The 12,373-nt window shown below is 45.3% G+C and overlaps 1 protein-coding gene across 3 annotated transcripts in view; it reads left to right on the forward strand.

The window, feature by feature from the left end:
- The first annotated feature begins 6,394 nt into the window (after window positions 1–6,394).
- CAMK1D (calcium/calmodulin dependent protein kinase ID) overlaps window positions 6,395–12,373 on the forward strand; it is a 208,152-nt gene continuing 202,173 nt past the window's right edge. For 2 of the 3 annotated variants that reach the window (XM_033057530.2, XM_033057531.2), the window contains exon 1: window positions 6,397–6,941. In XM_033057530.2, the coding sequence (XP_032913421.1) occupies window positions 6,850–6,941 (92 nt within the window). In that variant the 5' untranslated portion in view covers window positions 6,397–6,849. Of the gene's footprint in view, window positions 6,942–12,373 lie in introns of all 3 variants that reach the window. The other variant, XM_033057529.2, reaches the window with a different exon arrangement.

Consider the following 12,373-nt stretch of genomic DNA (forward strand, 5'->3'; position numbering starts at 1 on the left):
ATCAATATTAATGCCTTTATCTGCACAGCACTCCTGCCATGTCACCAGCTGGGGAACCAAGCCACGGAAAGATTAAGGCCAAAATGATCAAACAACCTTGCTAATTCTGGGTGCTCGATTTGCAGTGCAGAGGATCTGATCTTTCCCAGCACTCAGCATTTCTCTGTGCTTGGAGTGCCTGAAGCACAGCTCCCCTGGCTTGTTCCTGTCTCCCAGGGCAGATCCATCCTGAGTGCCCTGTGTGGGGCAGCAGGAATAGGAAGGAGAATTTTTTGGGCAGCTCCTTTGCTGTGCAGATGAATTTCCTGTGCTCAGCTGTTCAGAGCAAGGGAGAAATTCTGGAGGGGGAAAAAAAACAACAAACAAAAATGAAGCAAACCTGTATTGGCCAACAGTGTGGGCCCAAGTGGCCAAGAAGGCCAAGGGTATCCTGCCCTGTATCAGCAATAGTGTGGCCAGCAGGACCAAGGCAGTGACTGTCCCCCTGAACTCAGCACTGGTACACACAGACCTCAAATCCTGGTGTCAGTTTTGGGCTCCACCTGACAAGAAAGACATTGAGAGGCTGGAGTGTGTCCAAAGAAGGGTCTGGAGCACAAATCTGATGAGCAGCAGCTGGGAGGGTGTTTATCCTGGAGAAAAGGGGGCTTAGGGAAGACCTTATCACTCTTTACAACTCCTTGACAGGAGGGTGTAGCCAAGTGAGGCTTTTCCCTTCCCCCAAGTAACATGGGTCAGGACAAGAGAAAATGGCCTGAACATGTGCCAGGGGAGGTTTAGATTGGATATTAAAAAAAAAAAAATTTACTAGAAGGGTTGTCAAGCACTGGAACAGGCTACCCAGGAAAGTGGCTGAGTCACCAGCCCTGGAGGTATTTAAAAGACATGTAGATGTGGCATTTGGGGACCTAAGTGGTGGCCTTGACAGTGCTGGGACTCAATGATCTTGAAGATGTTTTCCAATTTAAATGATGTTACAGTGTCAAATTGGAACTCTTTGGGAACCTTGGTTTTTTTAATATTTTTGCAGCTTATCAGTCCTTACTTTGCCACCCAAAATTCTTTCAATTTAAATTGTGGAGATGTAAAGTCCCAAAGTATTCCCCTCAAAACCCAAGTGTGCAAAGCCAATTCTGTGACATTAACTAGAGAAAAATCCAGTTCTCATTTTTACCAGCACTTATCTCATTGGTGGGTGCAGCCCGTTGGATCCTGAGCCAAATCTTCAACTTCACAGCCCAGGGACTGAGAGAGGAGGTGTGTGAGCAGGGTTTGTGCTGGCCATGCAGCTCTCTGAGGTTATGAAATATCCAGTGATTTCACACTGGGTGCTTGGCACCAGGGAAACACCAAGATCTGGGACCCCAGAGCTCAGCATGAGGAACTGAGTGGGGTGTGTGGTTTTGCCCTTTCTGATTTTTGTCCCTGGGAACATCTCCTGTCCCTCCTCCCTCTGTCCTGCCCATCTCTCATCTATTCCCTGCTCCCTGTGTCCTACCAGCTCTCCCATTGCCCACATCCATCTACATCCCCTTGTTACTCCTCTCTCCTCTGCTTTGGCAGTGATAGGGCTTTTTTCCCTCCCACTACACTTTTATAGGACCATGATTTACGACCTGGGTTTAAAGATTTATTGCAATGCACACATGGCACAGCAGCCTCTAAGTGATGTATTTAGCCTGGTTATTATTCTCTTATATAGCAATTTTTCCAAAGTGAAACAAGCAGCCTCGTGTTGTCAAAACTATTGTCCTCTAACTTCTGAGGTTTATTCTGGTGGGAATAAAACCAGGGAAGAGAAGAAACTGAAAGAGTTTGGCTGGCATCTGTAAACCTCACAAGTAATATAAGCACATGGGAGCTTAACCAAGCACCAGATGGTCGTCAGACAATTAATTGCAGGTTGAGGATTCACATCTACATCAGGTCTTGTTCATTTCTCTTTACAGAAATGGTTAAAAACCTGACAGAAATTTAAACTCCCTCCTCCCTCTGAGAAAAGCAGCAATGGCAGCAACCATCTATCACCTCCTCTCCCTTGCTTTTGCATGTTTTAGGACAGTCTTTTACCTATCTAAGATGAGAAAGGACCTTAGGTCATCTTAGAGAGCTTAAACTGATCTAAGGCTTTAATGTGCTTAAAGGTGGTGGAAGGACATTGATTATATTTAACCCTAAAAATCCACAAACAACCATGTGCCTAAGAGAGACAGAACTCTCCTGTTTGCCATGGATTTGTGTTCCTTTCTTCATGTGCATCCTCTTGATGTACAGACCAAGTCAAAGTCCCCTAAAATCACTGAGAAGTCTTAAATTTGCTGAAAGGAGCACTGCTGTTGGCATCAGCAGCAGCAGGTTCAGCCTTCTGCTGTGGACACTCTTAGAGACAAATTTATCATTTTCTGTACTGAACCTGTGGTGTCAAAACTGATCCTGAAAATATTAAAACCCAACCATAACCACTAGTTTCACCTGCGGTGAAAATCCAAAATCTGTGCTTCCTCATCAAAGTGCACCTTTCCAACTGCAGTTTTAAAAATCACTATCCAATGAAACAAATAGCAGTGAGTCTTTAAAAAAAAATAAACAATTTTCCTATTTAAATAAACATTTGAAAATGTCATTTAAGAGAAGCCATTTTGTCTCTCTCTTTTATGCAAGCAAATCTTGTCATAATTTTATTTTCTCATGACTAAGCATAATACCCAAGAGGATTTCCTCCAAATTTCCAAATGGGGCACAGGCTAGAGCTGCAGTATTCCCACCACTGGAAATGCCAAGAAATGCTGTGAGCTTGGATGGAATTATTATTATGAGATGCCAGTCAGACCTGGCATCTCAAAAAATTAAGACCTGTGCTGCCAAATTTGAAGATGCCTTGCCCCAGGATTTTACTTCATCTCAGAGGCTGTGAAGCATCCAAGATGTCATTTTGCTTTGAGTTTCTCACCAAGGTCTACACTCATTGTTGCTGTTGCTGCCCTTAGGAGCAGACCAGTATAAAAACCCTGGCTCCTCCTATGTGTGTGAGACACCAATAATCCACCCTCTCACTGGGATAGGCCCAAGTTTCTTCTGTCATAAGCAGAAAATCACTATGTGATACGTGGTAGTGAAGGCAGCAGAGAGCAGCTGTGGGCTTGAGTGCTGGTTGCTTTACACTGATGCTGCTCCAGAGCTTGAACCTGAGGTTTTAACCCCAAACATGGCCATGGATGTGTGGGTGCTCATCTCCTGGGCTTGGACCTCAGCAGCTGAGCCACAGCCACACTTCTGATGCTCTTGCAGAAAAGCATCAATAGTGCTGATTTGTAATTGGAAAGGGAGATTATATTGCATGACTCAGAAACTGTGCTGGGTGCTATGGTGTTTAAGCACAGGAAAACCAGGTTGCCAGTGAAAGGCTTGAAAAACAGATATGAGTCCTTTATTTCTGCTCATGATAAACTGATTTGCACAGCATCCATATCAAGGGTCAGCAGTGAACATGGCCAAGCACAGCCATACCATACTTGACCAGCCCCAAGATCAGCTGGAAGGACCAAGCAATAAAAATACAGTTTAAAGTACTATTCAAAAAATCCTATCACTTTATCCTGAAATAAAATATCTCATATAGAAATCCATTTTGAATTTCTCCCCTAAATTGCCAGTATTTCCCAAGAAGGCCTTAACAAACAGTTGGAAGTTGTCCATCTGCAGTGTAAGGGTTTGGAGTTCTGCTGCATGGAGTGGTTGGGTGCATGTGCAGCTTGTGTAGCTGTTTCAAACACACGTCAGCCACGCCTGCTCATTAGCCATTTTCTGATACAGCCCTTGGCAGAGCTGCAGAGCATGCCCAAGTAATGAGGGATGGCCTGTGCACAGCCACTAAAAGGGCTTGAGTTGATGTTTCATTGTCAGTCTTAATGCTGGCATTTCTGTGCATTTCATTTTAGCGCTCTATTACTGTTCTTGTAATTGGGTTGTGTGTAATTAAACATTGAATGCAGCCGTGCAGAGCCCCGCAGCTGCAGCACACCCTGCTACTCACAGCCACTCCAGAGAGAACTTTCCATGTAAGATTTCAATTTTTTAGAAATACCTGTTCTTCAAATAGCTACAATATCTCTGCAGGAGCCTGTCAGTCAAGCAAGATTACAGACTCTCTAAATTCAGGCTTGACATGACAGACTGTAATGACTTTGAAGGGGCTTTTATGGTCTGTTGTGCCAGTGGTCCCTGCCTAAAAGAAACATCTATACTTCTCATTAAAACTGTAATGGCTCCAGAGACTTCTATATTATCAGCTACTTCAAATGTGAGTTATTTCATCATTAAGAAAAAGCATATTAATGTGATACTAAAGGTGTAGAATAAATAAGGAAAATAGATTTTACACAATTTTGATGCTGAGAAATTGCAGCGTTGGCAAGGATTTGAGTAATTTTAAGTAAAATTTTTGCTCACTGAAAGCCAAAATGGAGAAGTGGGTGACACTGTGCAGTGAGATTTTAATGTGGTGCCACAGGGACCAATGTGGTGCCATAAATAAAAGTGGTGGGTGATTTCTGGATGCCATAGCCCCAAGGTAAGTTACGATGCTCATCTTCTGGATGGATGAAGCTCTTTGGCCTCCACCGTGCTGGAGGTCAGGGCAGATCATCACACTTGCCCTTCCTGGCTTCACACTCTCTCAATCTTCGGAAGGCAGGAGCGTGGCATTTCTAACACCATGTGATTTACATGTGAAAGAGAGAGTGAAAATGTCACAGTGGTGCTGTTTGAAGGGCAGCTTGGATTAGGTAGTCAGCTGCATGTTTTTAGGTCAGTCACATCTTTCATTTCCTAGGTATGCAGTGGGTTGTGAGGCTGCCTGGTGACACTCCCATGGAGCAGACTGTAAATCCTGAGGGTAGTGAGCAGGTGGAAGTAAGTCAGGAGCAGAAACCCATTCCAAAGTTCATGCTGTGGCAGCACACAAACATCCATGGTAAGAAATCCCCAGATATTTGGGTTGTCCGTGAGGCTGGACAGCTGCCAAAGCATCAGAGGGGTGCAGTAATAAACCCCAGGAGCCAGCACACACAAAGCTGAGTGGCTCTGCCCAAAAATCCCAACCTGTACCCCAGGTTCACACTTTCACCCCCTACGAATGCTCACCTCTGTCCCTTTGAGATGAGAGGCACAGCTTAGCCCAGACCCAGGGAAAGCCTCATAGGCTGAAACTAAATTCTGCTCACAAATTATAAGAAACCTGGAAAATCAGCTTCCAGAATAGACTTTAAAGGAATCTGTTAAAAGACACAATATATGTTAAACAATAAAGTGCATACTGTCCCATTTGTTTTAAAGTAAGTGTTATTTAGCTCCTTGTATATAGATTTATTTTCAGGTCCTGATTTGATGATCAGGATTGGATTTAGTCAGGTTTGGGGCTGCCTCTGAGGCACCAGAGTGCCTGTGCTGCCAACAGCAAAGCCTCTGATTTGGTCACCTACTTTGGGTGTCCCAAAAGAATTGCACGTTTTTAGCGCCTTACGTTTTCTAAAACGGAAACCCAAAGATCTTAGCTATAAACATGTCTCAGCTAGTGCAGACTATCGTTTTCTCTGATGTCTGACGAATCCTGTCACCCCGCATCAGAGCTCAGCCCATGCCCGATGTGACGACGCTAGAGGTCTCAGTGTCGCTGAGAAAAAGCTGCTTTTAGCAGTAATGCCAGCCACGCGTGTGTGTGACAGCGGGAGAGGCCGATGCCGTGCCGGGCTGGGACGGCGGTGCCGGGGCTGGATCCCTGCCCGGTGCCCCCGGGCTGCCCGACCCCGCTCGGGGTGCCCCTTGCTTCGAGGGCTGTGCTGGGTGAGGGTGGTCCTTGCTGAGGGATGAGTTTTTACATCCCAGGACTGTGTGTGCGTGTGCGGGGCAGGTGGGCACCGCCGCCCCCGCGCATCCCAGCGCATCCCAGCGCATCCCAGCGCAGAGCCCGTCCAGGCAGCACGGCCGCTTGTGGTGTGCCTTTTAAATTTCCCTTTTTTTTTTTTTTTTTTCTTCTTGGCTTTCCTTTTTAATTTTTTTCCCCCTCGCTGCTTTCCCTCCCCTCCCGTTTGACGTGCGTGGTTTTGGTGCAATGCGAATTATCTTCATTCAGTCAGGAGGGGCAGCGCCAGGCAGCAGAGCAGCGGCGGGGCTGCCTTCTCCTTCTTCCTCCTCCTCCTCCGCTTTCTCCTCTTCCTCCTCCTCCTCCTCCCATTGCCATAACAACCACGCACAGCCGCCGCGCCCGCGGGGCCGCTCCGCACCGCGCCCGCCAGGCTGAGCATCCCCTGGGGCCCCGCACAGCGCTGGGGGAAGATAAACAGTGACCTCCCTCAAAAAAAAAAAAAAATAAAAAAAAAGAAAGAAAGAAAGAAAGAAAGAAAAAAAAGAGAGAGAGAGAAAGAAAAGAAAAACAAACAAACAAAAAAAAAAAAGAGGGAGTTTTCGGCGGGGTGGGTCAGTCAGGGAGCGCAGTGACCCCGGGACGCGGGTGCGCGCAGCCGCTGCGCGGGGCGCAGCAGAGACGGGGAAGCCCCGCGGGGGGAGCGCGGAGGAGGGGAGAGAAGGGGAGGGAAGGAGGGGAAGAGAAAGTTGGGAGGAAATAGCCCAGGAAAAGTGACACTCGCGGAGCCCGCCGGAGCGCGGAGGAAATAAAAGCGGCGGCGGGCAGGAAGTGTGAGGAGGAGGAGGAGGAAGGGGAGAAGAAGGAGGCGGAGGAGGAGGAAAAAGAAGAAGAAGAAACAGCAGCAGCCGCTGCCGCCGCGGCAGAAAAGAAAGCAAAAGCCGCCCGAGGGCTCGGAGCCGGCGGCGCGGCATCCGCGGGGCTGCGCCATGGCCCGGGAGAACGGGGACGGCGGCGGCTCCTGGAAGAAGCAGGCGGAGGACATCAAGAAGATCTTCGAGTTCAAGGAGACACTGGGGACGTAGGTGGCGGGTCTGGCTGCGGGCGGGCGCTGTCCCTTCCCCGGGAGGGTGCGGGTCTGTGCGCGGGGATTTGCGCACCCGCGGGTGCAGCTCCGCGCCCCGCGCATCCTCCGAGCACCAAGCCGGAGCGACCTGGGAACGCGGAGAAAAATCGGAATTGTGGGGCAGGAGCTGAGCTAGCATCGCCTCTCGCCCTCCTCCCATACCCCCCAAAAAAGCGATAAAAAGGAAAAAGCCCAAGTGTTTTAAAATATTCATAGAACGAGGAGACAGGGGAAGGCTTTTTCTTCAAAGTGCAACTGTAAATAAATGCGGTCTGACTTGCACGCTTCCCCTAAAGACGATGGCTGCAGCTATTCGTGGACAGACGAGCAGAAATAATCGGAGTGGATTGGATGTGTTCTAGCTACGATGCTTAACTGTTGTTGGGCTTTATTTGTTTTATTTATAGTGGCGGGGCATAAAGATTAGTAAAACGTTAGAGCTGTTTGTTGTTGGGTTTTTTTTGTTCTTTTTTTTTTTTTTTTTTTTTAGCGGAGGAAAAACACGCACAGATGGTGCAAGGGAGCGGGGTACAGGCTGGTGCTTTTTTGGCCGAGCAAAGAGTTTTATTTCTGTTAAAATTAATTTTTGAACTCGGGATATTACAAAGGTAGGGAGCCGGGGTGCAGAAGCAGGCAGAGCACGGGCTGCTGTGTGTGTATACATTGTAATTAGAGTCGGGCTCCTCGTAGCTGTGTTCCCACAGCTTTCATTGAAACTTCAAGCGTCTCTCGAAACCAAGCGCTGTTAATCCCGAGTAGTGCTTTTCCTACGCTCCAAAACACAGTTGAACAAGTTTTGACTGTGATGTTTGAGTTTCTTTCTGCTTCCAAGGGAGGGCTCCCTATAAACAGAGTATTTCTGGTCCGTGGGCTCGCTGGTTTCCTATAAACAGGAACCAGGCTGGGGGTTTGACACGGAGCTGGGTCAGCAGCTCTGCTGTGATGGGCTGGATAGCACAGCCCTGGGGAAAACACTGACTAAGGAAATCAAATAATTGTCTGTCCAGGTCTCTGAAGAAGCAAAATGCAGCATAAGAGCCAAGGTTGTGATGGATTCTTGTCACCCTCGTTGAGTCTTTGCTGTGGGAATTTCATTTTGGGAGAGACGTGTCTTGCGTTGTCACCTTAGGTGTGCAGTTCCCTTCCTGAGCAAAGGGGTGTTGGGGAGGAAAGTTTGAACGCTCTGAGGTTTGCTGGAGCAGCAGGACAATTCACTGGGGTTCCCACTCTGCAGCTGTCTGTCATCTCTGTGGTTGTGGTGTTGAAGCCACCTGTGAGGGTTAATTTGTGCTGCTGAAGAGGTTCAGGAAGAATTAACACTGTGGCCTTGATCCAGATCCCACTGTTAATGGGAGCTGGTGTAGGTCCCAAGGAAGGTAAAGCTGGTCAGAATTAATAGTTATGCATATTAGCATGGCTGTTTCAAATTAAATTTATTAAATATGGCCAATTAGTGTCTCAATCTATTAACCATTGTCTGAGCCTCACTGTTTGGTGAGTAAATTCTTTCTAATGGGAGTGGAAGCTGTGAAGTTTTTAAACTTGACTTAACAGTCAATCTAGAAAGTTTTAGAAAATTGAAATAATTGGATGATGAACCTGGGCCCATATAAAGAAAATAGATCTGCTTTCTTTTTCAGACATAGCTGCATTTAATTGTGAATATATGTGTGTTTAACAGCCTACCTGTGGGTTGTCTTCTGTTGTGCATTCCTTAGCTTCCAAGGGCAGGCTGATAATTAGAAGATTTGAATCTGAGTTTTGCTTCTGTCCTTGGCCACTCACCAGTGCAGCACCTGCAGTTCCTACCAGGTCTGGTGTGACTTACCGGGATGTGAAGCTTCTAAAAAATTTAGGCCATTGCTGTGCAAATCATTAAAGTGCCTGTTCCATTTCCACTGAAGGCAGTGAAGGGTGGTTCACTGACTCGAGCAGCAGGTTTACAGGATCCAGGAACCTAAATGATGGGAAACATTCTCAATTATTGATAAGAAAGTATTTAAATTGGAATTAAGCTATATAAGTATAAATAGCCTTTAAGTAGTTGTACCAAAATATTTTCCTCTGGCATTATTTAGGAGCAGGGTTAAAATCTGCTTTGATCCCTCCTGCACTGTAATACTGAACCATATTGGACAGCCAACACTTGATCTCACCAGCTAATAGATTTTTCTCTAGCACAGAGTGAAAAACTTGGCAACTCTCATGAAATGTACTGGATCGTAGTAGCTGTATTTTGCATTTCTCTGCCATTCCATTTCAGGATGCCAAAGTACTAAAAGCACTTTTAACAGAAAAACAACCCTTTTTCATGCAGCTGTCTTAACTGCCTGAGGTAAAACTGGCTACATAAAGAAAAGCACTAAACCCCCAAATCAGGGAAGAAAGTGAAAAATAAACTTTAAAAGCTTATTTTATTTCAAGTGCATTGATTTGTGGATGTTAAATCTATGTGTGCACCTTATAATGATTTGTTCTCAGAAAAGAGCCTTTTCTCTGAAAAATGCTCTTCAGCAGATCTTTAACATGGGAGAGTTGAAATTTGCTGGAATTATTAAAAAGATCCTAAGCCAGTTAATCATTACATCATTTGGGCTTCAAGGAACCTCTAATGAGGGCCCAGCTCTCCCTTTCAGAGTTGGAATAAATTATTTACACGTCTCTGTAAATCATGTCCAGCCACACTGATGCTGAAATTGAATTGGATGTCGTGTCCACATGTAAGAAAGCCGCCCTTTTCCACCCAAAGAATTTTTCTTTGGTGGCTGAGGTCTGTGTTGTTTGCTCTGCTCTGTGCTGTTGGACAATAATGTTTTTCTAAAGAAGTACTAGCATGCAGTGGTTGGCTCAGATGTACCCAAACCTGTATTTACCCTGTTCTGCATTTATGCAGATATTAAAGCATGTGCAATCTTCTTTTGGGGCTGCAACCTCTCAGGTACCAGAGTGTCAACAAAGGATTTTGGTAATATTAATTAATATTAATATATTTTATAATACATGACTATTGGTATAGTTTCTATGTTATTATATTACAATATGTATGATGGTCCTGATCCATTCTTGGGCTGTGCCAGTCCATGTGGGCAGTGAAGCACATTCCATGTACACAGGTTCATGGAGTGCTCCTTCTTGGAACTGGACCTGTTTGCTGCTAAGCCATTGACAGTGAAATTGCAGATCCTGAAGAAGTAGCTAGGAAAAAAAAAAAGGAAAATAAATCAAAGATAAAATAAAATCATAGCAAAGGGGCCAGATCCTCAACTAATGTAATTTAGAGTCCCTTCCAAGTCAAGAAAGTGTGCTTGAAAAAAGAAGACAATCTGACTTTTCTCTCTTATAATTTCCACAAATTCACCTATTGTAGCTGCACTCAGTTCTCCCTGGAAGACAAATTGAGAGGGGAATTGAGGACCTGCCTGGAGAGGGGGATTTCTGCTCCAGCTCTTGAGAGATGTGAAGTTCACAATAGCAGGAATCCGATGAGTGATCACAGAAATATCACTTTTTTTCCTCCACATTTAAAGTACATTAAGTCTAAGGCATTTTAACCTTAGATTTTGACATCTGAGAAGTGCTAAGAAATACCATTTAATCCAGTAGTCAAAGAGGAAGGTTCCATGACTTGATCTGCCTAATTAGCAACCCCACATTTCTAACGTATCTGTAATTAGGCCTAATTGGCATCAGAGTTATGATGAACTTCTAATATTTAAAAAGATTCAGACTTAGTAACTATGAAAATACTGGTGCTGTCCTTAAAAATGTTGTGTTAGATTCCTTAAAGCTTAGTAAGGATAACAGAGGGAGTTGCATGGATATAGCCATAACATAGTAAGAGCTGGGTGGGAAGACAAATACACTTCAAATAAGTTTCCAGTACTACCCTAAAATACAGTATGGAGAAAACATATGGGTGGTTCTGTTTTTCTTGGGGGCTCTGTGGTAATTTTTGGTTTGTCTGTGTCACTTCTATCCTCTTACACCATTTGATGTGCTCCTGGCACTCTGCATGGCTCTTCCACACACCAGAACGTGCTCGTTCATGCTGTGAAATGAAGTCACTCCTCGTCCTCCTCTCACACCTCTGTTCTTTCTCACACACCCACGTGCACACAAACACTCACATGGGCACAAAGCTGTACGTGCTGTCTGCTGGGTCTGTGTCCTCTCACGTCCTTCACGCTGCCTTCCCCTTCGTGCAGCACTCCATGAGCTGATCCACCTCCTGCTCTCACCTGGTTTTGGGTGGTCAGGCCCTCTGGGGCTTGGCACCCACTGGTGAGAAGGTGCTGGTGGTAAGGACAGGTCCTGGCAGGGGCCCCTCTCTAGAGGGGAGGTGCTGCAGAGGGCTCAAATCTGCTGGTCAAAGGTCCTGCCTGTTCATCAAGTGGTGTTGGAGTCACCCAACACACCATCCCTGTTTAGCCATTCAACTTGAGGCATCATGCAAGTTACTCACTTTTTCCTTTCTGATTTTGGAAGTTCTCAAGACATATAGAAAGATCCTGGTATTTGTGTTTTCCTTGGCTTGATGCCTTCTGTGATGATTGAGGGGTTTGTCTGATTGTCGAGTTTCTGCTGACATTACCAGCAATTGCTGCCTCTCTTTTACGACACCCCAGTGAGGCAGCAGTGGCTCTGTCAGATTATTTAATATTTTCCTCAGTTTGGTATTTTCCTTTATTTTTTTTTTTTAATTAAAGAAACATTTCACCCCAAAAAAATCTTCAGGGGAGAAAATGCAATATCCTTAAGGGCTGAAGTTGAGGTGCAGGTTTTCAGGAGCAAAGCTGATGAGCCACTGGAGCAAACCATGAAGGCAAGTGGATCTCATCTCCTCTGATGATTTTTCTGGGAGCTCTGAAAGCTCTCGGGCTTCAAGCAGCAGGAAAGTGCCTCTTGTCCCTGTTTACAGAGGATGATAGTTCATGGTCATTTCTGACCTTAAAATCCATAACTCTGGGAATCTTGCTGTCAAACCCATGTGGAGCCAGGGATAATTCAGGCTAAGAGGTGCTTATAGCACCTCTCTTGCATCTGTGGGAGGAGTGAAAGCTGAGGTCCAAATATTAATGTTTAACTTAGTGGTGTGAAACAACTCAGATGTTTTAGTTTGTGTATTCTATTTAGTGAAAGCAGAAAAATAACAGTATTTTTCTGCTGTTAGGACTTCTTTAAGGTGATGTATTTTGTTTTAAACCAAGTAATCCTGTTTGCTATTGCCTGGCATGGGTTTCTATACAGTTTGTTCTTGAAGGCTTAAAAATAATGAGTTAGTATCTTTTGATGCAAATTGTTGGTCTTCCTTGAACAGTTACAGAAAATAACAGGTTTGAAGATTCAGCTGGAATTGAAATAGGAAAGAAAGAAAAGTAAAATGGCCA

The sequence above is a fragment of the Catharus ustulatus genome, chromosome 4 (genome assembly GCF_009819885.2).
Source record: "Catharus ustulatus isolate bCatUst1 chromosome 4, bCatUst1.pri.v2, whole genome shotgun sequence".
Lineage (NCBI taxonomy): Eukaryota > Metazoa > Chordata > Aves > Passeriformes > Turdidae > Catharus > Catharus ustulatus.